The sequence below is a fragment of the Drosophila tropicalis genome, unplaced genomic scaffold, assembly GCF_018151085.1.
Source record: "Drosophila tropicalis isolate 14030-0801.00 unplaced genomic scaffold, ASM1815108v1 contig_463, whole genome shotgun sequence".
In the NCBI taxonomy this organism is placed as follows: domain Eukaryota; kingdom Metazoa; phylum Arthropoda; class Insecta; order Diptera; family Drosophilidae; genus Drosophila; species Drosophila tropicalis.
In genome coordinates this window covers 3,744,667-3,770,762 of record NW_027172929.1, presented here as the reverse complement: position 1 = coordinate 3,770,762, position 26,096 = coordinate 3,744,667, and the positions used below count along the sequence as shown (strand labels likewise).

At 39.9% G+C, this 26,096-nt stretch overlaps 5 protein-coding genes across 7 annotated transcripts; 3 read left to right on the top strand and 2 right to left on the bottom strand.

The window, feature by feature from the left end:
- The first annotated feature begins 299 nt into the window (after positions 1-299).
- LOC137574680 (uncharacterized) lies at positions 300-12,172 on the top strand. Its single transcript, XM_068287073.1, is given in 6 exon segments — positions 300-992; positions 7,125-7,371; positions 7,459-7,582; positions 7,667-9,185; positions 9,187-10,144; positions 10,203-12,172. Coding segments are annotated over 6 exon segments (5,250 nt in total). The 5' UTR covers positions 300-431; the 3' UTR covers positions 12,044-12,172.
- Positions 991-6,488, bottom strand: ebd2 (earthbound 2). Of its 3 annotated transcripts, none has more exons than XM_068287084.1 (3): positions 5,923-6,488; positions 2,893-3,314; positions 991-2,183 (listed from the first exon to the last, which is right to left on the bottom strand). In XM_068287084.1, the coding sequence occupies exons 2-3, from the start codon at positions 2,989-2,991 to the stop codon at positions 1,110-1,112; spliced, it is 1,173 nt and encodes a 390-aa protein (XP_068143185.1). In that variant the 5' UTR covers positions 2,992-3,314; positions 5,923-6,488; the 3' UTR covers positions 991-1,109. The 3 variants fall into 3 exon arrangements, with proteins under 3 accessions (XP_068143185.1, XP_068143187.1, XP_068143186.1); XM_068287086.1 differs by lacking the exon at positions 5,923-6,488 and adding an exon at positions 3,389-3,656; XM_068287085.1 differs by lacking the exon at positions 5,923-6,488 and adding an exon at positions 3,441-3,656.
- Positions 12,173-12,378: 206 nt separating the features above from the next.
- On the bottom strand, positions 12,379-13,405 carry LOC137574687 (protein FAM170B). Its single transcript, XM_068287089.1, has 2 exons — positions 13,355-13,405; positions 12,379-13,269 (listed from the first exon to the last, which is right to left on the bottom strand). The coding sequence occupies exons 1-2, from the start codon at positions 13,355-13,357 to the stop codon at positions 12,544-12,546; spliced, it is 729 nt and encodes a 242-aa protein (XP_068143190.1). The 5' UTR covers positions 13,358-13,405; the 3' UTR covers positions 12,379-12,543.
- Positions 13,406-16,501: 3,096 nt separating this feature from the next.
- Positions 16,502-17,503, top strand: LOC137574532 (uncharacterized). Its single transcript, XM_068286883.1, has one exon. The coding sequence runs from the start codon at positions 16,508-16,510 to the stop codon at positions 17,333-17,335; it is 828 nt and encodes a 275-aa protein (XP_068142984.1). The 5' UTR covers positions 16,502-16,507; the 3' UTR covers positions 17,336-17,503.
- A 603-nt stretch (positions 17,504-18,106) lies between these two features.
- LOC137574636 (uncharacterized) lies at positions 18,107-18,916 on the top strand. The gene is made up of 2 exons (XM_068287014.1): positions 18,107-18,483; positions 18,546-18,916. Exons 1-2 carry the CDS (start codon positions 18,329-18,331, stop codon positions 18,634-18,636), a joined length of 246 nt encoding a protein of 81 aa, XP_068143115.1. The 5' UTR covers positions 18,107-18,328; the 3' UTR covers positions 18,637-18,916.
- Positions 18,917-26,096: the final 7,180 nt, after the last annotated feature.

Sequence of the window (26,096 nt, the reverse complement as noted above, 5' to 3'; positions counted from 1 at the left end):
ATAAAAAAAAAAGTCTGGCAGCACTGTTTTAGATTGGGAGCTTTACTCCGCGCCTAGTCGATATAATTATCGATTATCGACAGTTTTTAAAAAACGCGCGAACATGTTCCCGCCATAATCGGTAGCAAGTTTGTCCCTCAGATGTTCCCGCCATAATCAGTAGCAAGTTTGTCCCTTACATCCACTGTTTGATCTCTTCGCGCAATTACGTTTACCTTTAAATAAAAAGTGTTTTAATTTTTTTTTTTTTGCTGAATTTTTTTGCTGCAAAGTAAACAGTGAGTTTTCAATAACAACTTACATGTTTTCGTTTGGAATAATTTCGTGTCATTCCTGTGGTTAAAACTCAACGAATAGGAGTGTCGTGCCGTTCTACAAAATTATTTGTGTATTTATTTTTTTTCCAATATTTATTTTTCACATATTCTAAAATGCTTAAAAAATTTGTTGAAGTAAATGCCGAAGCAAGTCCTTCGGCCAATCCTTACGAAGTGCGCACCTATTTGGGTGATGTTGTTCAAACACCCGAATGGAAAAATGAAACCTGTCCACCACGTGAAAGGGTATGCAAGAAGCCTCCAAATTCAACGATATCCCATGTGCTGACCATTGAGGATGAGATACGCAAGCTGCATCAAAAGGCAGAAGAATCTAGATTTATTCGCCCGTTCAAGAAGCGCTGTGAACTTTATGATGAGTTCACCATGTGCGTGGTTCCTCAGCGTACACCGGAGGAGTTAAAAGTGCATGCCGAGATGCGGGAGCGCTTGTTGCTGGCACGCAAGGATTATGGTCTGGTTGAGCACGATGCGCGCCAGAAACGGACCTGCCCCAAAGATTTGGTTGTCCTTAACAGCCCGATGAATGTTCATGAGGAGGAGGAAGGAGAGCCTGAGGAAGAGGGTGGAGAAGAGGAGGAGACAGAGGTCAAACCCCAATTGGCTTCCCCCGAATGTAGTTCCGACATTATCATTATACCCGATAAACGAATGGTGAGTTTACATATTTATTATATAGATTATGGTGACTCTAGTGACCTAGGACTAAGCTTAACCTAAGAGACTTATTAAAAAAAATGTATAAGTTAGTGTACATAAATATTGACTCCTCTACTCAATCAATTCTATATCATCTATATCGGCGTATATACTACCCGGTGGCAGTTCAAAAGGCTGTTCCACAGCATCCCTAGCTTCATTTGTTTCTCCTGTGGCCAGGGATAAGGTGTGATACGCACCAGATGTGGCCTGCTGTTGCATATGCACACCCAATTGTGAGATCAACTCTAAAGCTTGTATGTCAGAGTTCATCAAGGCAAACTGATGGATAATCGCCAAATGGGGGAATACCCCATTAAGTAAAGTGCTGGTGCCGGCGTTCATTTGTAGACCATTAATATCCTGATCTTGTGTATCCGTTAGTTCTTGCACTGCATCTGGCGTTGTAGCTGGCGAGGGCAGAACACTAGGCTCACAGGTCACAACCTCCACTACTTCATCATCATCGCGATCACATCGTTGATCATCACCATCATCGTCCTCATCAAATAGTCCTCCGTCGGACATCAAACTATTCTCACTTGACAAGTTGACTAGTTTTTGTTTTACATCCTGTAGGGATAAACTTCCCGTATCCATGTCGGCCAATTCTTTTTGCATAAAATTTGGCAAAGCCTGCTTAAACTCTACTATGATCTCTTCAACGGGCAACTCCTTCGTTATGGCATTATCACCCAGATAACCCAAATCATCTTCATCATACTTGTATTTACCACGAAAGCGATTCAACCAACGATACGATGGTCGAAACGTAGGCAGATTTAGAACAGCTGCCATCCTCAGGGCCGTCTCTTTAAGTTTCTGATTGCGTATACTCCCTGCTAGATGCAACTGGCGACAACGCTCCACCCATTCATGTAGAAGGAAACTAATGGCGCTCATTTCAAATTTGCGACGTTTTCGTGTCATTTCTTCAATGATTATGGATGCATCTGCTTCACTCAATGTGGCCAACTGCTGAAGTAGTTCGCGTTTCTTTTCCAATATGCGGCGAATTTGTGTGGCACAGCAATGAAACATCTTGGCCAGGCTATTACGAGAGATATTCGTCTCGTCGTAGTAGCGTATAACAGCGATTTTTTCATAGAACGTTAAAATATTACGTTCATTTCGACGTGATTTTGCCTGTTGGAATTGAACAAAAATATATATTTTTATTTATAAAGCATTTCCAACTGGATGTTGAGTTAACTCTCTGCTTGGCACACTGAAGTGTCCTTTTTGCAACTGAAAACTAAGTTAATTCCAATGTACTCGGTTTTTTCCTCCCACTGGTTTCGTCCAATCTATTCGTTATGCTGCAATCCTCGGAAAAGCTATGTACATGTGTATGTAGAATGTATTGTATTTCTTTATTGGATTAATTAAAAAACCCTTGAAACTTGTAATCTATCGGGATATTTTTACATCTAATGGTCTATTTGGAATTGTCTTATGGTCAGATCGTGTTTATACTTCAAAATAAGTACATATAGGAACCTATATTTAACCCTTTCGTTTTGAGGAAGTAACTTCCCGGTTGTTTCCCCCCTTTCGCTGAGTGCATACAAACATACATATGTATGTATGGAAATGTCAGGGTGTCGTGTATGTGTGTGTGCGTGAGGTACGTGGTCTTTGCTTGTGTGTTTGTATTTGTCTTGTGGCGTCGTTGACTGAAAAGATGTGGACGGCGGGGAAAGGGGGGGAAACGCGTGTGTCATAAGCAAACGCATAACAAATCAACCCTTCAGCCGGGACAACGACAACAGCTTAAAGGCCAAGTTAACAGGCAAAAAGACACACTCATATGTACTTATACATACATACATAACTACATACCTATGAGACTTACCCCTTTGTTGGTGTTATTGTTGTTGTTGCGTCGACTGCCGGTTTTTGTTGTTGCATTTGCTGGCGGTGTTGTTGTTTGTATTGCTGCCATGGCTGCCATTTTTTTATAAGGAATACCAATTGCAGGAAATTGCAACAATTTGTAAATTATTTAACTTTTGTTTTTCTTTCGTTTTCCTCTTTTTCCTTGTTTTCTTAACAATACATAAAAGAAATGCTTGCAGTCGACTGCGCAGCAGCGTCCTCAAGGTAAAACGGACGAAAAGTCGATTGCGCTGGGTGCCTGCCTCACTCTCTCAGTACGGTGAGCAAGTGAGCGCAAGAGTGCGTAAAAGTTTGAGAGAATATGGGGAACCTCTGTGTGTATGTGTGTGTTTGTCTGATTAAATGCAAGTGTTTCCAAAATCCTTTTTGGTTTTAGGGCTGCAAGAAATTGGCAAGACATTTAAAATTACAAATTACAAATTGATTACTTGATTGCAATAAATTGTGCATACATAATGAACGTCTTTTTTGTATGCATTGCATTTTGGCATGTTTAGCGTTTACCGTTAATTTTTATTTGGACTTGCTATTGTTATTATTGCTGCTGCTGCTCTGACATTTTAACCGTAACTGAGCAATGACTCGCGCTTACTTGCTTTTGCTCTCGAGCTGTCGCTCTGGTTCTCTCTCTCTCTCTCTCTCTGTCTATCTCTCACTTTTCTCTTTCTCTCTGTCTTGTATGTTCCGTTCAGTTCAGAGTTGTGTTGTTGGGTTGTTGTAGTTGCCAATGCTTTTGCCCCATATGAAATAAAAACGGTTCACTATGCACAACGGCAACAGCAGTAGCAGCAGCAGCAGCAACAACAGCAATAGCAAAAGCAATAGCAGCAACAGCAGCCACAGGCTGTCCCTGTCGTTATTATTGTTGTTGTTGTAGCAACAGAAATACGATAAAGGTAAAGGCGCTGGCAGCGGCGTCGACATCGCTTTACACCACACATAAACAGGGTTGGGGTGTCAGAGGGGGAGAGGTCGTCGTCGGGTTGGTACTAGAGCACTTGCAGCTGTTTTTGTTGCTGTTGCTGTGCATTACGCGGCACATTATTTAATTTTCAATTCATTTTTGCTTTAGTTGGTTACAAATTTATGTTCTTATTTCCTTGCCCACACCACGCCCACCAGAATGCAGAAAATGAAAAACAAAAACAAAAACCAAAATAACCACAAAAATTATTCGCATAAAACCAATTTTAAAACTTATTGAACAACTTTTTGCAATTTGCCAAATTGGCATTTATTTGCTTGTGTTTGTCCGCCAGATAAGAAAACCCGGGCAATACTCTACTCCACCAAACACCACGTAGAGTTAAAAAGAGGGCCGGACTCCATATCGACAGTCGTATACTCTTGTTATCCCTCGTGTGTGTGCTCTCTCTCAAGTGGTAGGCGCAATTTTGAATAACATTTGGCAAACTTCTAATCAAAATGAATATGGCCCACATTGTTGGCAAGTGGCGAGTGAGAGGGAAGGGGGGCGGGGCGGCTATAAAGTATTTGATTCGATTAATATTGATAAACTGACTTTTAGTGTTTAATAATTGCCATTGACGTTTTATCAATGCAGCTGTTTACAAAAAAAAATGAGTCAATGTTCATAATTTTGATAATGAAAATGTTTAAGGGACACAAAAAGGAATTCCAATTTCAATAACAATTAAGATTATTCTGAGCAAATGAATTTTTAGAATTATTCTAGTCTAAAAATTTACTTAAGGATTTGAATTTAATATTTACAAATGAAGTAGAAATAAGTTTCAATTTTGGCTTTTGGATTGATGCCTGGATAAAAGGATTGATTCAATTGAGTGACACTTTATAGCAATTCAGAGTTTGGTATATCCTTTTGATTTCAAACATCTCTAGCAGCTCGAAAATTTATATGTTCAATATCTCTCTTATTGTGCCCTGCTGCCATATCAGTGTTCATAAACCAGAGAGATATGGAAACGAATTAATAATAAAATGTTTGACTATAAATGGCGCAGCAGCAGCTAATCAGCTAGGATACCATAACCATTTAAAAAGGTCATCGACCATAAGATTTGGCTAGACCATTTCAAGTGCTCAAACTCAAACGAAAGATTCCAAGTTGGAGACATGCATATCTTCTATATGGTAATGTTTATGATTAAGAAAAGTTCTTAGTTGGTTTGATTTTAGTTAGCCAACAAGTTAAATGTAATTTTCATCACATTTACAATTAGTTTCTTTTTAATTAGTTAAAAGTTATGTATATGTCTTCAATGACCTTGATGTTAACCCTTTTTTGTTGTAATATCCTACGCCCATGTAGCTGCCATTGCAGTTTTTCCTCGGTCTTACTCTCTCTCTAGCCCCCTGTTTGTCACCCTTGTTCTCTCCATCTCTTTCTCACTCTCTCTCTGTCTTTGTCTGCCTTTAATGCGCTTTACTTGATATGCACTTGAGCACAGTGGCGCCGCCGCCATCGGCCTGCATATGAGAGTGCATATGCACATATTGCATACAGGTCTCTCTGTCTGCTATGTGTGCGTGTGTGTGTGTGTGTGTGTGTGAGTATGCTTGTGGTGTGTTGTGTTATTATGGCCGCCTCTCATTCACTTCAAAAGCAAAAGTCAAGTCTGGTGTATTCACCAATTCTGCCAACTCAGCAGCATCTTGTTTTCCACATTATTCCCTATCCTCTCTCTCTTCTAAAAACACCTTGAATTCTACTCATCCCATGTATGTATTTTCCTTCCTTATGTTATAAGCACATATCTATTCCTTTCAAGTCTGTTTCCTGTGTGTGTGTGTGTGTCCATTTTTATTGATTGTTGAAAATCGAATTCATTGACTTCTATTAGGCGCAGTAAGAAATTAAAACACCTGCTTCTCAAGCAGCTCCTCCTACCTACCAACCAACCAACTATACTACCTAACGACCGAGCTGCCTTGCCTTGCCTTGCGTTGGCCTGCCTTTCTTACCTATGTATGTATTATGTATGTCTGTATATATCATACGTACCTGGTTTGACATTTTGCCAACACGTTGTCGTTGCCGTTGTCTTATTTGTCGTTAGCTCTAGCTGCTTTTGGAGTGCTGTTTTTTTTTTTTGTTTTTGTTTTTAGAGAGGGTTGCGTAGTATACTGCGCCGCTTGCTGATGGGTTAGGCTACTCTAGCTGGTCTGGTGGACTGACGGACTGGCTGGGCTCTGGCTGTTTGTTGGTGTTGGTGTGTTTGTTGGCTGGCATTTGTATTGACGTAAGTCTGTCTAGTCTCTGTGTATGCTATAACTGCGCTGCGATACTATACTATTGCGTTCCGTTGCGTTGCGTTGTGGCCTCACTTGGCTTGGTATGATGATGTTGACTTGTTGTTTGTTCTGCAGCCGAAGCAAAATGAATGTATGTGGTGCTTCGTGAACTTCGGTCGGCTTTTTGGTCGTTTCGGTTAGAGAGGTTTGCTGTTTTCTGTATTTTTTGGTTTTGCGTTTCGTTTTGGTGGGTTTTAGGTGTGCGCCGCGCTCTACTGCGATAAGATTCCGTGATGTGGCACTAAGCGCTGTTCGTTGTTTACTGGTGCTGCTCTGGTGTGCTCCGAACATGCTGATGTTTTTTAGTGGCCGTCAGCAGCAAACGGTTGTGGCCAGCCAGCCATAGACACACACACACACCTGTAGAAACACACACACACCCACACAAATACATTGAAATACTAGCATTAGGTTCAGTCTCTAGTAGTTGGCATTTCGTGCTTACTTTATACCGCTTACTAACTTCTGACTGACTCAAAAACAGAGGGAACAAATAACACAACACACACACCCACAGACACACACACATACACACACATATATCACTGAATATGTATAGTAGGGGGTATATATAGAGCGCAATTATACTAGGCATTGTGTCGTGTTGGCATCGGTGGCGTATGCGTGCTATTTTCAGCGCTTTCTCCCCTTATTTGAAATGTCGCATTAAAAGCTTATGACCATGGGACAACGGCTAGAGACAGGGACAGGGAAAGCACAATTCGGCAGCACCAGCAGCAGCAGCATTGGGAATGGTGCACTCAAGGCCCATCTATTAAATGGGCATGGAAATACATTTCAGGCTGTTTACTTCCTTTCCAAGAAACGGAATTGTCCACATCCTGGAAACCGATCGAAAGACTTTAATTTAACCCCATCCCTCATATAATCTCCTTCACTACCCCCTCACAGCTGGAATTAAAACGCCCCAAGAGTCGTATTTATTTGAATGAAACACAAGTTGGTCCTTTGGAAGAATTACCATTCCCCTCATATAATCCCCGTGTCATCCAAGAGGGCTTGGAGGGCGAAAATCTGAAATCTTTCGATATCATTGAGGGTTGTAATCAGCAAGATCTATGGACCTGGAATGTTGGCTATCAGAAGCGTGAAGAGCAATTGGATGAGGATTTTATAGCGGCTTCATTGCCCAAATACGGTGGGTATTATGTGCAATGATTCCAAATGATTCCAAAAATTTAGATTCCCCTTCTCCTACTAAAAAATCAACAAAAAATATTAATAGAAAACGACGGCGAGCTCACCGTCTATAATATACCCAAAGAATTGGAAAAGACATTTACGGCGGAAATTGTATTTGGTAGTCGAAATATCTATCCCGGCGACAAGAAAGAGGACAATCGCGTAAGGTAGGCAGACGGCAAAAGAGTCCTTTTAAAATATACATACACATGTACATATTTAAACATCCGCCTTCTTCATATCTCATGTAGTTATTATTTCCGACCGAGTGAAGTGGCCTGCATTATTATAGCCTATGTGGAGAGTTTCCGTTTGAATCCAGATTTCTGGACAGCCGGCACCATGGATAGCATATTGAAGCGTGGTGTTAAGCTAACGAAAAAAAGTATTGCCTACAATTATAAATCGGAGACCAATGATTTCGATATAATACCACAAGTGGCTGATCGTCAAGCTTCGGTGGACATTAAGATACATTTCTCGGGGCTTTTGAAAAACGAACCGAATATGTTCAAGGCTCTCTCGCTGTTCTTTTCGAAATATAATTCTTGTATATTCGTATCAAGAGATCTCTTTCTGCTGATATGGAAACGTTGCCTTAACTCTTACTACATCTTTGATCCGAACGGACGAAATGACGTGTGCCAACGTGACTTTGTAGATGGGAAATGCTCTCTAATGGCAACACGATTCACCGAACATTTAGTTCATTTGATTAACAAATTCAGTGACTTGACGCCCGATGATGAGTTTAGCATCTATGAAATATCATTAGCCCAATATGGCAAGTTGAAAGAGCCAAAAGTGAGGAAAGAAACAAATATGGTATACCATAAGCTCTGGGCTGTGGTTAATGAGCATTTTGCCGTAAAACCAGCTGGTAATAATGGCCTACAGCAACCGATATCGGGCAATGAGAAAAATGCCTCACTAGTTGTCTCACTAATTGCTCTAATATATTCCGAATTCGAGTTGGCCAAACTCTGGAGCCCCATGACCATAGATGATATCATACGGTATGGTGTGGCCTATTACAAGACATTGCGTAAGAAATTTCGTCTAGATGGCAAACGTTGGAAGAACAAGAAGCCGGAGTTAAATGTGGTCGATTTACCCGAAATGTTCCTAATGGGTGCATTCAAGGCGACGGTGCGTAAGAATCCCTTCATGATCAATGGCCATGTGGCCGATTGTAAAAGCTATTTGGAATCACAATTGACAATGGCATTGCAACAATTGTTCAATACACCTCAATGGCCAGCGGCTTTGCTACAAATCGATAATTCTGTTCTATCCATTTGGCGGGATCGTGAATTTTTCTATGTCTTTGATCCATTTCGTAGAAATCGCACCGGTTTAGTGGTCGATCCGGATGATTATCGCATCAAAGGTTTGGCCGTATTACAAATGCATTCGACATTCGATTCATTTTGCCGTGTCCTCTATCTGAATGCCTTGAAAATGCGACGTGGTGGCAAGTTCTTTATCCATGGCATACGTACAGGATGCATTAGACCGCTCCAAGTGATGACACAGAAAACGAATAAATTCCCAGCGCTACAGATGGGTTTGCCGACCTTTACGGATGAACCAGAGCCAGCGGAATTGAAGCAAAAGAAGAGTATCGAAAGTATACCCGAATCGGAACGCATACCCCTCACAGATGAGAGGGAAATGGCCGAAGATCTGATCAATCAGATAATCAATGAGATTATAAAAGAATTGCCAGAGCCACAATTGGAACGTCCGCGTGTGTATAGGCAGGCACAAAAAGGTTCTGCTCCGTACGGATAAGGAAAATCTGAGAGCATTGCGTCTGAAGATTAAGCGAGGATATGAATTGGCCGGCGAAGAGGAGGAAGACGAGGACTCGCATCGAGTTCTTACCCTTGAAGAGGAATTGGCTCTTAAGAGCAATTTCCTTACATTGCCCGACGGTGCTTGGATTATTAAGGGCACAACTCAGTTGCCGCAATTGGATGAGGAAATGGCCAAATTGAGTGGCCTATTGGCTGGCCTTGTGGCCGTTGCCGTTTCAGCCAAGTATAAGGTATCCACATGGAATGCCGATCTCATTGAGTTCTCGCTAGAGTCGCCCAATCAATTTGGCGATGATTATCAGAATTATGAATACATTTTGGCCTGCCTGTTGGCCAAAAAGTTACCCGACATTGCGATTGGTGAGAGTAACTTTAGCATGGAGGTGACCAAAGTGGTCAAGTCATCGATTATGGTGCCATTGCGTGAGGTCCTGCTCGAATTGCTAATAGCCAATACTCGCCTTCTGCTGGTCTGTCAGCGTTTCTCCTGCCTGATTATAAAGCGTTACAATTTCCTCTATATGTTTATTGGTTTCCCATGCAATCCTCTCGGTTTTCGTAAGGGTGGATCGGGTCCGGCTTGTCTATTGCGCTTCGTCGAACTGGATGCCCTGCTGCGACGCATTGAATTTGGTTGCAATCCTCAAGGTTGTACGGTCATGAATTTCATTGTGGCTGCCATTAAGGTGGTGGATAATAATACCCAAGGACGTTTCCGACACTGGGGTAAGGATCTCGAGGATGCCGAGTATGATCAGGAGGCGTCACGTAAGAAACGTTTGAAGGAACAGCGTCTGGAGAAGATGCGTTATATTGATGAGGAATTGAAAAAGGAGAATCGACGAATTCAAATGTTCTTGGAGGCCAAACAAGCTCGCGAAGATCGCAAGAAGGGCAAGAAGGATAAATGTAAGTGCTCTCTGTATCTTTGATTGTCTTGTCAATGTAATTTTTTTTTTTTTTTTAGCCAAACCTGAATACAAAGACACTGGTTTAGATGAGGCACATGGCGAGGAGAACGAATATGACGAACTAGGCATGGAGGAGGAAGAGGAAGCTGAGGGCGAGGAAGAGATTGAGTTGAAACATCAACCAGGCAAACGTCTACCCAAAGAGATACGTCGACCATATAAACCACGTCCCATACTCTATGGCTATCGCATGCGCGAAAAGGATTGCAATTTCAAGATACAGGGCAGCATGGCTATGGAGGGACGTGATGAGGGCTCATTCTCATTGATTAAACCCTGCTATTTCGCCTCCGCTTTGGCCATCATCAGTTGTTCGTTGCGTCCATTGAATCATTGGAATTCTTATCGCATCGATCGAGTGATAACCAATGCCAAGGCCATTGCTTCGAGAGTTTGCGAAATGGAATCGGTCTTTGAGCGTGTCGTGCGTCATGTCACGGTCGATGATTACGAATTTGATATTTGGATACGCAGTTTCGAACCCGCGGGCATGTGGACACCAGCTGCTGGATCTAAGAAGAAAATCTCTGGTGCTGCTGCATTGGCTATGTTTAAAAAGAAACTGGACAAATCCTTGGCCACTAGAAGCTATTTGCTTCTATTCACCGCAAACGGCAGCTATGCCATGTATCATGATGAGTTCTATCATCTCTTTGATCCCTATGGCAGCATGGAGAAACCAGGCGGGGGCGAAGAGGAAGACGATGGCGCCGAAGGTGGTGGTGATGACAAGAAAAAGAAGAAATGCCCGAAGGGTCCCAAGCGGTATCCTGAGAGGAATACAGCCTCATGGATTCTCTTTGCCGATGTCGATGGCCTCATTAACTATATCGATGAACGTAATGCCCAACCGGAGTGGAAAGAGAAGTGCCAATACAAATTCTATGTGGTCGACATTCTATCGTACAAGAAGGCTGCACCCAATGCTCGTATCCTGCAGCTACTAACCGATCTTTCTATACCAATGACATGCTCGAACAAACACTACGGACGTCCGGAATACGAGATTTGCGCCACTAACGAATCACTGGGATGGCTGGAGTTGGAGAATTGTCTGCCTGTATGGAGTCGATTGAATCGCCGCAATACTGCTGGCAAATATCGCAATTTGCCAGTGAGCAAATTGAAGAAGTTCGATGTCGAGATCGAAGGACGGCTCTGGTCCCTGTGGGGCAATCTCCATCCTGAGGCACCTGTCTTCGAAGATGATCTGCGTGGCCGTCAATATTTGGCCTGCTATGTGATGGCTTGCTGTGCGGCAAGTGTCTATCGTCTGATGGATTGGAGTGCCCATCTCCTGGACACGATTGTTGTATGCGGTGACAAGTACTTTAAAGAGAGCATCGATCAAATTTCCAAAGAGGATTATGAATTCTCTCTGGAGAATCTAAATATCGATTGTTCCCTGGAGGCCATCAATTTTGTGGTACACATCGAGCATGTGTGCTATGGCAAATTGTATCGTGTACCCACATCGAATCGTATGAATCTATCCGAGGCATTGATCTATTTCTTCAGTCACTATCAATATGGCATTGTGATGGTGAGGAAGAGGGCATTGGCCATTGGTTTCTCACCGGGTCACGATGGTGGCTATTTCATGTACGATTGCCAGGAAAAGGATCATCCGCTATTCCCCAAGGCACAGGGTGCTTCATATTTGCTGCGTACACGTCACTTACAAGTTCTTCTCTACTGCATTGTGGTGACCCTCAATGTGCCCTTCTATAATATCGATTTCAGTATACACAAGGTGGAAATGTTGCGCGAAGGTGCCACTGTCGAGAACGAGGGTGAAGAGGGAAGAAGGCGGCGGAGCCGAAGAAGCCGAAGATGATGAACAGTAGTAGTGGTAGTAGTTGAATGTATCACAATGTGTAGTAGCAAATTATTCAATTTCTTATCCTTTTTTTTTTTTACCCAAAAACGGCCTAATAAAAACCCTAACGAAAACCCACAAAGAAAATTCTATTATGGGCCTTTTTGAATCATTTAAAATCTATTGTCACCAGTTGCCGTATACCTTGTCACGTTTTACACCGGTGACAAATGAAATAGTCATCAACATTTTGCTCTAACTCTGCCACTGAAAGATTGCAGAATTGCTCGCCTAGTTTTCTGGGAGATTTCTTAATCAATTCATCAAGTGAAGTTTAGACAAAAAGAAATATATATGTATATATGTATTTAATGAAACTTAAGAACTAAGTTTAACAAATAACCAACAAATTGATGACAAATCGTACACACACATTGCGTCTCATTTTCATTTGTTTCATTCGTCTGATTGTGATGATGATGTCATCGAGCAGTGAGTCAGCTAATGATTGACTTGACTTAGTGCCTCAGACGCTGTTCCTCTTCAGCCGTCTGTGATTTGTAGTGATAGCCATCGTTACGCAATTCATGGGCTGGCTGTGGTTCCTCATAGGCTAAAGTCTCAGCATCGGAAGGAGCCATGGGCTGTTGAACCACATCGAGAATGTATGGCATTTGGTATTCCTGTTGATCAAGTGGTTGCTGTTCCTGCTGCTGCTGCTGCTGCTGTTGGAGTTGCTTTTGATACTGCTGATAGGTCAATTGCTGTTGACCAGCTGACCCATCGACAGGAGCTGGAGGTAAATATTGCATATAATCCATAGGCATTTGCTGCTGTTCAGCTTCTGGCTGCATTAGAGGCTCCGGTTCAGTGGGTGCTGCTGCCTGAGCGAAGGATTCCTCTTCCTGTCCTGGGGCTTGATTCATTTGCTGAGCTGGGGGCAAATAACGGGTGGGCAATGGCAAGTGGCTATCAGCCTCCGATTCAACTGGAGCTGGTGGTGTCAGCAGGCTACTGGGCATAGGCATGCCTCCTGCCATCATATTTGTATCCATATCCATTTGGCTATTGTCCATCTCTCTCATATATTCCACTTGTTCGGGTAGCTCACGTAATTCCTGCTGTTCAATGCTCATCGAGACGGCATGTTCCGGTTTTGGTGGCGGTAAATAGCTGCTCGGCAAATGGGATACATCCCCAGCAACCATACAGAAACCAATGGCTAAAGTCACAAAGAAGGTTTTCTGCAATAAGGATAGTCACAAAAAAAAAAAAAAAAAAATATATCACCAAAAAAACTTTCCAGCGCACTTTTCAGTGATCGCTTACCATATTGTTTGTATATGTGTGTGTGTGTGTGTGTGTCTGAGATGCTAAACTTTGTCTGATAGTTGATTCAATGATTTCCTCTATATTTATATAAAATCAAAAATTGTTTCTTATGCACACACATTTCAGACCTTCAATTGGATAAACGTTTAAATATTTGGCATATATACATACATACATATATATGTATGTAGTATGTATATTGTATGTTCCGTTATTTGTTTTGCACATCTTATCAAGCAACCGAAACAAAATATTTCGGCTGAATCATCGACACTGACCACAAAAACCGAAGCTAAAAACCCGTAACCGATCACCAACTTCAATTGTAAGGCAGTGTTTAAGCCGCACTTGACGGGGCATTTGACAATTTGAATGGCTCTTGGATGGAGATCTTCAGTTGGCCCAACTGGTAAGCAGCCAAAACTGCCAAACTGGCAAACTGGAGCATGGCTAGTTTTTTCTTCATCTTTCTTTACTTTAGTTACTATGGCACCTATGGCTGTGGGGTGTAGATTCCTCAAGGTTAACTTGGAGTTGGAGATGCTTTTTTTTTTTGTTTTCTATTTTTTGGTTTTTTGCCCAATTTGACTTTGCTTTCAGCTACAGAAGTGTGGGGATTTCACGGTCAGTTGGTCAGTTGGCCAGTTGGTGGCTGATCAAGTGTCTGCGAAGAAGGCTCAGACAGCATCATGTGATATCACTTACAGATGGTCAAACCAAATCAAACTAACGGAAATTGTTTTAAAAGAAGGTGTGTCACAGTCAGCCTCTTCCTCCTCTTTCTTACCCTGATACTAATTGCATTTTATATATGAATTTAACGTTAACGTTTTTATACCCTATATAGAATGTTTCAGATTCAGGTTGACTCCTTCAAGCCTTTCCACTGGGATAAATCATAGAAATAAAAATTAAAGAAGCTAACATCGGCTATGCCGAAGTTTGTATACCCTTGCAGTCCGTGGTAATAATAATTTAACATGTTCAAAATTTGTTTTCTGCAACTCAATTCATCGATATACAAACAAAACAATTTTACTCTCATATTATCACATATGTAAATTTCATAGCATACTCGATTTTTATAAAAATGTTTCTTCTAGTTCGCCTAGAGCTATATGATATAGTGGTCCGATCCTTATGGTTTTCATACTTTATTTTTGCCGGGTAATAAAAAACCCCGAAAAAAAATTTCAGCCCGAAAGGTTCTAAGACGGCTGAGTAAAACGCGTACGCACAGACGGACGGACAGACGGACATGGCTATATCAACTCAGCTTCTTACGCTGATCAAGAATATATATACTTTATGGGGTCGGAAACGTCTCCTTCTGTGCGTTACAAACATCTGATCAATTTTATAATACCCTCTGCAAGGGTATAAAAAGACAAAATACAAAAAACTGCAACTAATATCTTTAAAATTAACCCCATCATTGCCAAGCCTTTGATGAACGTGCTCCAGGATGCTCAAATCAACCTCATCATCATTCACCTAACTCAAACCCTGAAAACTTATCGAAGTTCTAAAAAAATCAAAATGGTTCATTTGCTTTCGATAATAATAATATTAATATACCTGATAATGAAATATCGATAGATATACTTGAACAAAAAAAAAGGAAAATATTGGAAATCGAGTAACCTTAGACTTTTCCTGTCAATGAAAAAAAGTTGATGTAGGCGATTTCCCAGCTATATGCTGTACAGTTTCTATTGAATTTCGTTCGGTGAACACACAGTTTTGAATGTCTCTCAAAATTTAAACTAATTTTTATTATTTTTGAGAGTAAAGTTTTGTAAATTTCAAGGACTTTTTGTTTTTTGCGAAACAGTTTACATATAGACATATACCACAAAGAGTTACAGAGAGCGGGAGAGCGATGGAGAGAAAAGGATATGTCTGCACTAGTTGCGGCAATAAGAAGAAGAAGCTGACACCTGCACTGCAGTTTGGATTCTATAAACGACGACAACAATTTGAGGAACAGCGTTACATTGAAGGTGTCTCGGACATATGCAAGATATGTGATGCTTTTACCTTTTTTCTTAATCTAGATGACAATTCAAGTGATACACCGGATGTTATGCTGACGTCAGGATCGATTAAATACAAGACGGTCGACAGGCGCTATAAAAGTGGGAGCAGCCAGTCTGATTCAATGGAATCGCGACATTCGAGTCGATCAAGAAGCTGTGTCCGTATGGTGTCATCCGATCGAAGTAGCCGACGTTCTCAATCTACTGGTGGAAGGGACTCTAATTGGTCCAGAGTCCAGGAGGAGCCCATTTATGGAGAGATGTCACCATCGAGTGATAGTGATTATGGACGCCATGGCAACCTGAACATTGTAGATAGTCTTGAGCATGCACATCTTGTGTATGAATATAGCGATTATGATTCAAGCACCTATGACGCTGAGGAGGAAACTGCTTACTGCATTGACGTTGATATTGATGATGATTATATGGATTATGAGACTGACGATGAGGACATACCTGTTTATAGACGCACAGAGACGAGATCATCACAAACGCTTGAGTCCATGACAAATAGTTTGCCTACAAGCGAACGGGAGGAGTCAGATGACCGTCGTATTGATTATTCCGAATCGAAGAAATCCTCCAAAAAGCAGAAAAAGAAATCAAAAGATGACTTGCCGAAAAAAGTGAAACAGACGAAAGAATTGCTTAGCAAACTGAATGGGATGAGGGAGCGTCTAAATAGTGAATATGAGAGAACCCAATCTGAGCTGAAGCAACTCGAATATGATAATATAGTGAAGAAGCAAGAATTGAAGAAAAAGAAACGTGAACGTGGAGGAGCTCACTACATATTGTGCGAAATGTCTGATAGCTATTCCGAAAGAGAGGAGCAAGTCAAGTCGAAAAATGTGACCCGTGAAAAAGACGTGATGCGATTCATGAAGGAGGAGAAGCTGCCGAGATCAACTCCATACATGGAATTGGATTTAACACCCGTATGTAGCTCTTTCACTAGTGGGTCATCAACAACTGCCACTGAGGGGCCTACAAGTTCAAGGCAATCCCTAACGCCATTATCTACGCCATCTCGACCGATGCCGAAGGCTTCAAGGGGAGGGCTTAAAAAGCTTTAACAAGTTTCCACGAGTCTGTTATACGTTGTCGAATGTTCAAAGAGCTATATACCAGGGATTTGCCGCCGATCCAAGGACAAAGATTAATAAAAAAAAACCAATTGGCGCTCAGGAATGGAGAGAAACCGGTGTATACCGATGACCCACCTTTCGCTCAGTTTACCACAATTCCATGTGATCAAAAGGAGATTAATTATTTACTGGGTATCAAGCCACAAGCTAGTGACATGAGAAGTGCTGCCCAAGAACTGTTAGTATCAAGAGCGCCCGTCTTTTGTCCCGACTATGATTGCCGACGTATTACTTTTATTGCTGATTTCAATCGTCATCTTATGTATGATCATCGCACCCTAACCATGGAGCGGACCAAAGTGAGGCAGTCGAAAACTTTCTTCCTGGATTATAATGTGACTCTGCTCAATAAGCCCAAATGTCATATACTCTATTTGGTCAGAGAGAAGATTATCGATACACATAGCCAGAAATTGCGTGAACTATTGCCTGTCCTTGTGATGACGGCACGTGTACGCCTTTGCGATGTCTTTGGCATCTCAAGTGCTACGGAACTAAGAGGCGTCCCGCGCCAGGCTCTCGCTGTTGAAATGTTTGTCATCTGGTTGACAAGCTTCATTCCCAAAGGTCACGATGTCAGGGGCACAATTTGTGTATGGTCTACACATCAATCACAATTGGTCGATTCGTTGTATGTCCATACCAGCGATGTTTACGATATCAGGGAACCGCAGGATCTACCCACTATATGTTCCCGCTCCAATGCTTTGATTATACCCTGTCATATTGTTGATCGTATGACCGATAATGGCCTAAACTTTTTGGCCATACAGGTTCAAGTGTATTAGATGGTAGACGGGGAGAAAGGGCGAGGATATTCATATTACTAGTACTTGTACTTCTTATACTCGCTTTGGCAATCGAGATGTTGTTTGTTTAAATTTTTTGGTGAAATGATATTAATTGTTAAAACATTGTTCAAATAGTTACAAATACAAGAAAACTGTAAAAATCCAGATATTCATTATGTAAAGTCTTTTTTTTTCCTTGCTTTGCGGTTCTGGAATTCCGTCAAGTTTCGATCGATTCAATCGTTCTTGGCCTCCTTTTACCCATGGAAAGTGTTCTTCTAATTGGCTTAAAAGCCCGTAATCTTCTACTTTGGTGTTGATAGCTACGGCAGGGACCGTAGCCGTCTTTATCCGGGATTGACTCTTAAGGCAAATCCATGAACAAATATTTTGCTGCATACTTTTAGGCATACTTGATTTCTTTATTCCCTTGATAAAGTTAACCATTTTGTTATTTGTATAACTTACAGTGTTGATTGCTTACCAATCATTTTAAAACTCTTTGCTATAAGAGATTTAATTATATATTTTGCAATCAAATCAAGTACTTTGCCTAAAGAAATAAGTATTTTCTATGAATGTCAATTTCGATTGCCCATTTTTTCGATAAATTTTGTGTTCTAGTTGGCCTTGTCAATTTGCTGTTTTCATTTTTTTTTCACAGCCAACTGAGGATGAGTTTTTTAGCCGCCCCTTCATTATTTTTTTTGTAGCAATCGAGTTAGCTTTTCTTTTAGTATCAATACTACTTCTAGCCTAACACAGTCAAGTTACTTCAGTCAGCTTTCATTCGTTTCAGTTTATTTGTTTTAATCACTCCACTCGGATACTGAACAGCAACTGAAAATTTTCTTGATTATTTAAAAATTCTCCTTACGAACGATAGAAAACAAAAAAAAAAAAAAATATTTGGATAAATTTTATTTTTATTATACATTTTTTTTTTCCTTTTCGCTTTTGAAAAAAACAAATTTCTTTCTCTCTTCAATCATGTCATCGCAAGTGGATAAGAATTGCAAAAAGAACGAGGATTCAAAGGCCATGGATTGCACTGAGAATGATTTTGCTCTGGAACTGAAGCCGGCACCCAAGCAGTTGTGCATTCCATTGCATCAACGTAGACGCATGGTAGTCTCGGATACCAGGTGAGACCAAAGGAGAGAAGGAAGGTAGCCCTTTCATTAATTTTGGTTATCCTTTTGTTTAGTATGGCACATCGCCCAATGGAATTCGATATTCCGGACAAGTCGTGGTCGGTGCTATATTTTGGCGCCGATAGGGATAAACACCTGAAGTAGACGCTGTCAGCCTAATCCTCAGACAGAATCATCAAACCGGACATGGACATTATCGCAATCACTGTTTTGACTCTCCACATGACAAGCAAGAACATATTTTGTCTCTAAACCGGCCAGTTCGAAACCAATACTATCTCCTTCTCCCAGCCCTGGACAAGACACAAGCCAACACCCAATCACACAGTCTCTTCACCACGCCATCTCGCCAAATGATTTGTTATTTGAATGCCAAAAAGATTTAAATTCAAGTGTGCGCCAATGCATATAAGTTAACTAACTATCCCATTCTTCAACAAGTCTGCGTTTTTAATGGGGGGTCTCTGACAGATAGGCAGACGCACGGACGGACGGCCGAGAAAGCCAACGAAAAAGTCGTCAGAGTCGTTGGTGATAGTGCAAGCGATCCGAGAAGATTGTGATTAATGGATGGCATCGTCATTGAACGCCATCATATAGAATATGAAATATGCATAACGTACATGAAACGATTCTGATCTCCATGTTGATGATGTCATGATCATGATGATGATGATGATGGCCACATTGAGTGACACTTGATAATAGACTAGCAAATTTCTCGTGAATTCTTTCGAACCTCTTTCGAGAGACCTCCTCTCCACCCAACTGGAGCTGGAGAGGGAGCTGGCAATAATAATGCCAGGCCATTGGGGCCAGATGACAGATGACAGATCCGTAACTATCTGCAATAAGCGGAAATAATGGCTTAATGATATAAATGACATGAATGTTGTCTCTCACTTTGTCACATTTTGGACATGTTCTGCCAGATACGTGACAACCCAGATTATATATGGGTGAGATGGGGGTGTATTTAGAAAGTGATATCATCATCATCATCATCATCATTGTCTTCTCTACAACTAATTCGTCCAAATTATATTAGTCTGGTTAAATTGTTAGAAATAGTTTTGCAATTAAAAATAGCTTAAATAATTGCAAGCGCTGCCGGTGCCAACGCATAACAAGTTGAAAAATAGAAAACATTTACTTAAAAATGCAAACAAGAGGGAGAGATTTCATGAAAATTAATTAGCTAAAGGCATTGCCAGACGACAGAAAGTCTTGGCCCATAGACTAGGAAAACCATTTCCCCCTGCCCCATCTTACCGCCATATTGAAAGCGGTTGAGGGCGGTTTAAATGCTTAGACGATGATATATGTATGTGTTGGCCAACACACAAAAGGAGGCTGTTTTAAAGGTTTATCATATTGGAAATAATATAAATTTAAATTTGATTTTTGTTACTAGTTGAATGACAATCTGTTCATGGTTAACTTAGATTGGGTTTTTACTTAATCTCGAGGAGTTACTAACAAATATGTTTAAATGGCTTAACAAGTTTAACTCGTTGTTGCCAATTCGGTTAAGTTAGGTGCAGCCAGTGGATTCCAAATTGGAGTCCCACATAGACCTAATTTGGGCTTTTATCTGACAGGAAATGCTTGTGTCTGGTGCTGGTAGATTGTTCATTTGCTAGCTCCTAAAAGTATGCTGGAAAGCTTGCGAAACTTACTAAAAAGTGAAGTGTGTGTAGGTAAGTATAAACTGTATGTGTGTGACTCGTTAGCCAAGTCATGTGAATTGGTTATGGTTGACTTTGAATGCAATGCTTAATCACATTCAGGACTATTAACAAAGCTACAAACTAAACTAAAGCAAAGTATTATAGATGTATAACCAGATAAACAATGTTATTTGCCATAATTTGTGAAATAGTTTTAGTTAGTCTGTTTTCGTTTGTTTTAGTGGTAGTTGATGATTCACTATTAAAAGCGTAATCAAATTGAATTGAACACGCTGTTTCTTCAGTGTTTATTATTCAGACTAGCTAAAAAAAAAAAAAAAAAACTGGCAATGAAAATTTTAAGTGCCAGATGTTATTGAACTTAAATTAAAGAAAACATTAAAAAAAAACAAACTTAATCATTTTCAAATGGCCATCACACACAGTATTCAGTAAGAACTTTTGCGTTAACCCATTTGGCTAGCAATTTTCATATCCGTTTTGTCTACTTCCTGATTAAAACACAGACTAATAGATATATTTGTACATATGTATGTACATATGTACATATGTATGTATATTGGGGATGTATTCAATGATTGAGACAATTTACACCAAAGTGGCCAATGACATCAGTTGGCAAGATAGAGATTCACAATTCAATTAAGTGAAATGCAGTCAGACACACACACGCACACACATTTGACCGATTGCTGCACATCGAGTGAAATGAGAAATGAGAAAAATTTTGCAAACATTTTTATTTTTGAATATCAGCATCAACTAGTATGAGATCATCATCAAGAACTAATTATGGCAAATAGTTTGTTTTAAGTATTTATTTAGTGAAATTCATGGGAAAAGAAAAGAAACGAAAAAAAAAATACCCGAACAATGTTGGAACCCGATAAAAGTGTGTTCACACCAGGCTATTTGTTTTCATTTGCCCCTTCCTTCCTCCTCACCCACCCACCAAACTTAACTCATTGGCTACAGATTCGCATATATGTACATATGTACATACCATCCAATATATCATTGGCACAATTTCTAGATCGCTTCTTTGGATACTATTTGTTGTGTTTTTGTTCGGTTCGTTCATGGTTCTAATTGAAATTGACCATAAAATTTCTTTTGCTCTTTGTCATTTTTCAAAAAGCGGAGAGCTCTCGAGAACCGCAAAACTTCAAAAAGTTCTTCTCCTTATGGTCTGTCTGTTTGTCTGTCTGTCTATCTGTCTGGTTTGTCTGTTTGATTGATGAGTTATGATTGATGGTTTTAATAGAGCAGAAGCAAAGGAGGAAATGTAGGACCTTTTTGGATTTTTAATTTTTATGGATTTCAATATTCGCAGAGACCAAGTGGAGACATGGTCCACATAGTTTGCAACAATATTTTGTTTTGGTGGCGTCTCGCCTTCCTCGTTGTCGTTGTCGTCGTCGTCATTTCAAATTGATACAATTGAACTTTGTTATTAATTCGACAGAATTTCATATTCCCCCTCATCATCATCATCATTTTTGCTTCATTTGCATAAAAGCAATTCCAAAGTCCAAGAAAGACTGTCCAAAAACATTTTGCCCAATCCCACACAGGAGCGGCAATATATCAGTTGGAGTTAGCAATATAATACTAAACAGTTAAAAGTTTAAATTATTTCAAACTAAAACTAATCAAATTAGTTGCATCTCTTAGTTAAATATCCTTTTAAATCAAGTTTAGTTAATGAAATCAAGGATACTCTGTCTATATTCACGTGAAAACCCTTCAGGATCGCTTCAAAAACTAATCAACTGAGCATTGATAACGGCCTTGGCTTTAGGTACTACCATTACCGGTCCTGTTTTTCTCTTTAATATGAAAATTTACAATTACATATTTTCAGATTTTGCGATTCATTTTTTTGGTTTTTTTGCTGAGTATCTCACATTACCATAAAGTAAACATGAGAACATAAGAATGAAATTAAATATGCACAGGAATCGAGGCAAAACTCTAGAATGCATTCGCTTCTTTTTTGGCCCTTTGTAGGGGGGAAGGGGAAAAGCAAAGTGTAGACGTAAGGTAAGAGTGAGGGAAATGGAAGCCAATTTGGTTGGAGTTGGAGTTTTGTTGTTAGTTGGTTTGGCTTTTCTCTGCAAAATTTTGCTTGTTTCACTTGTTTGAGGTTTGCCGGTTGGCTATGCGAATGAGGTTGTCTCCCTTCCTCTCTCTCTCTCTCTCTCTCTCGCTCTCTCTTTTTGTGGCCACAATGTGTCATTGACATGGTTCGTTGTGGTCGAAGTCGGTCGTTTTGTCGCTTGTTTTGTTTGTTTCTGTTTTTATCTTTAAAATGTGTGTGTGTGTGTGTGTGTGTGTCTGCAACTTTAATGCGTTTTGCATAATTTGCTAAACAACAAAATGCAATTATTTCATCCATCTCTATGTCGTGTGTGTGAGAGAGCCTAACTTATTTTCACTAGATTTTCTTTTTTTCTCATTTGAATTTTTCTAGCATTTATTATTTTCTAGTGGTATGACAAATTGAATTTCACTCTTCAGTGCACACACACACACATCAATGTGAAAGATGGGGCGTATGCGTGATATTTGCCCATTACTTAACTATTGAATTTGCATTGCATACAAAATGCTTATTAAGGCACAATAATTGATTAATTATCAAAAAATAATAATTGTGCTAAGCGTGAAAGAGTGGAAAATCACTTTCTCTATCCCTCCACTCATTCCTTACCGCCCCCCCGTTTCAGCAATTATGATGATGAGCAAAGAATGTTTATAAATTAGTTAATAACTATTTCCCTTGTGTATACAAATTTGCAAAAATTTATGGTCTTATAGACAACACAAAAATATGAGAAAATTGTTTTCATTTTGTACTTTTTCTGTCAAGTGAATCATCACCTGATTGAAATTGAAAGTTAATTTGTTTCAAAAATCTTTCAACAACTAACGAAAACAAACTCCAGCTCTAAAAAAATATCTTAGGCTCTAAGGAAATTTCTTTCAAATGTTTTGTTTGGCTTTATAATCCATTCTAATTAGCCGAAAACATAAGTAAGATGTACATACTTAATTGCTTTGTACTTGATTCAAGTATTTTGACTTACATATTTCGTATCATGTGGATGAGCTCTTCATTTGGGTGCCCTCTAACCTTGACATTTTCTAATCTTTTTTTTTTCCCCCGTTTCGCCTTGAAAGAGACTACGCTGCCTAATTGAACTTGAACTGAAAGTTAAGTGACAGCAATTGGGCAGCAAAAACAAATGTCTTCATTTCAATATAATAGTGGACTCAACCGAGTCCAAGTACTTTCAAGTATTTAGGTCAATTTGGCAATTAGTAAAATTAAATGAAATATATTTGAATTCTATTGTATGTGAAATCTTTGAACTAACATTTTGACCACCCAAAACATTGAAATCATTAATCATGCCAGTCGAATTGCGAAGTTTTTTCAAAAACAAAAGTTTTGTTATTTAAATTATATCGAAAATCAATTAAGGCAAACTGCACAAACTGAACAAAATGCTAGTGACATTGCCCACAAGTAATCGCATAATTCTTGACAAAGTTGGTTAATTTGGTATGAAATAACGCCATTGCCGGTTGGCAGGTTGCCGGTTGGCAGTTGCCAGTTGCCAGTTGCCGGTTGCCGGTTGCAATGTTGCTCCTCAGTGACCACCATGAGACAGCAACCACTCAGCATTCAACACTCTACGCAAGTTTGTCTTCAATTAGCGCCAATCCAGCAGAGCAGCAGACAACAACGAAAAGCAATTAAGTGACGGATTTTTTTTCCTTTTTGTGTTATACCCTAACCAAATGATGGGTATAAAGAGATCATATATAACGCCTGGCTTTCTCTTAATGAAAGCGTAACAGAATGTCGACTTTATGAAATGCATTTTAATTTTTTCTTGTTTTTGTAAAGACAACTTGGGGGGCCATTTTTAGATAGACAATCTATTTCTTATCAAATACCATTGATTTGTTTTTCTTATTATTTTTCATTAAAATTTATACCAAAAATGGATGAAATGCTATTAAAGAGAAGAGGGAGGTGGAGGGGTTTTTGTGTGGCATCAAATCAGTTGCTACTTGCCATATGCAAAAATAATGGAAAATGTTATTGAGAATTTTTGCATAATTGGCAAACACGTTAGAGAGCAAGTTGGCCAAGTTAGTCAGAGTCACACACACACAGAGAAACTGCTGCATTATAATGGCTATGATTTTACCTGGTCTGAGTATCCATCTATCTATCTATCCATTCACTGGGTTTATTAATCATGAAGCATTCGCTCAATTTGCATAGCCAATGAATTGGTATTACTCACCCATCATCTGAGGCGATGACAATATTTTCCGAGCCAATGAATCAGCCGTGGCTAAACCACACAGAATGCAAACAGAAAGCAAAAAAAAAAAAAAAAAAATTGGCAAACTGACGAAAAGATATAACCAAACAAATTGGATAAATAAATAAATTTTGTGAGTGACCTTCATTTCAGTACGTTTTGTTTAAGTATATTCAATTTTAGTTTTAGTTTTTATTGTTTCTTTTGTTGGTTAATATTCGCACGCAATTTTAATTTGAATTTGGCATGTCCAGACATGGACAATTGAGAGGAGACGGCCGGGACGACAGGACTGAAGCGAGGAGTAGGTGAAGGAAGGTGTGGGGGGCTTGGGCACGACATCATCAACAATTTGTTCATTCATTTGGTCGGACATGGTCCGCATAAGTTTCGCATTTGTGGGTGCAATTTTTTGTTTTTGTGGGGTTTTGGGAACAAGTGCAAGTTCCCATTTCGATTTCATAATATATGTGTTTCGCATATACACAACTTGTTTATTTATAAGGCGAGGCGTTAAATTTTATGATGGTTTCGTTTCTTAATTCACACACACCACACACCACACTACCTCCTACTCCCCCTCCCCCTCCCCATCTTGCTCTCTCTCTCTTTCTATTACTTTCCTTATTCTTTTTGCGCTCATTTTGACCCAATTTGTGTCTGTGTGTATATATATATTTCCTTAGTAGAGCATAGCCAGACGCAACGCATCCACACATATATTTAACTGACCTCCTCCTACTCCTCCCTCACCGAGCAACGTCATCCCACAGCATGTACATGTATGTGGCATGTGGCGCTGCTCTGGGTGCTCTATGGTGTGTGCCTGGAATGTGCGAAAAATTGAAAACGTTTGCCACTCAGGCTCTCTCCGCCCCCAGTCCCATTTACTTATTTTTTCTTTGGATCAGTGAAGCAAAGGTCTTGGGGCATATAAATTTTGCTGGTAATTCGATATATGGCTAATTAAATGCACGATCGATTCAAAGTAATGTTAAGCACCCTATATCAATGTCATGCCATGTACCAACATCGTTTTGTCGGGCATATACTGCAGCTGTCAAGTGTCAACAAGACTCTTTGGTACACGCTTTGAGTGTTTAGATTTCCCACAGTCGGGGAATCAAAAAAGAGGAAATTTTCCCCCTAAAGTATGCAATAAGCAATACGAAAATTGGACCAAATCCTCCAAAAGGTCCAAATTTTAGCATACTTAAAGGGGTAAAGTTCACTTATTTCAAATACTTTAGGTTGAAAAGATTTCTAGAATATTCCTAAAGTTCAAAGGTCATGAATGTCACATTAATTACACTATGAAATTTATGCAGAAAGTCAAGTGTAAAAGACTGGGGCAACTATTTTTTTTGGAGGCTCTTTGTTTTTTTTTTTATTCAAGAAAAACTGCGTATCTAAATCATTTTTGATGCGTGGAAAATTAATTAGCTTGCCCACGCCCTACGATTTGATGGTCTGTCCCCACACCCTTTCCCCCTCCCACATCTCCGATATGTTTCTCATTCTTTATACAATTCTGTAATATACATTTTCCATTTAGTCGACTTGGAAATGC

Excerpts from the sequence above, each read along its gene's own strand:
- ebd2 (XM_068287084.1), bottom strand. The coding sequence starts at position 2,991 with ATGGCAGCCATGGCAGCAATACAAACAACAACACCGCCAGCAAATGCA. Across the intron at positions 2,184-2,892 it reads ACAATAACACCAACAAAGGG|GCAAAATCACGTCGAAATGA; the intron begins GTAAGTCTCATA and ends CAATTCCAACAG.
- LOC137574532 (XM_068286883.1), top strand. The coding sequence starts at position 16,508 with ATGTTCAAAGAGCTATATACCAGGGATTTGCCGCCGATCCAAGGACAA.
- LOC137574636 (XM_068287014.1), top strand. The coding sequence starts at position 18,329 with ATGTCATCGCAAGTGGATAAGAATTGCAAAAAGAACGAGGATTCAAAG. Across the intron at positions 18,484-18,545 it reads ATGGTAGTCTCGGATACCAG|TATGGCACATCGCCCAATGG; the intron begins GTGAGACCAAAG and ends CCTTTTGTTTAG.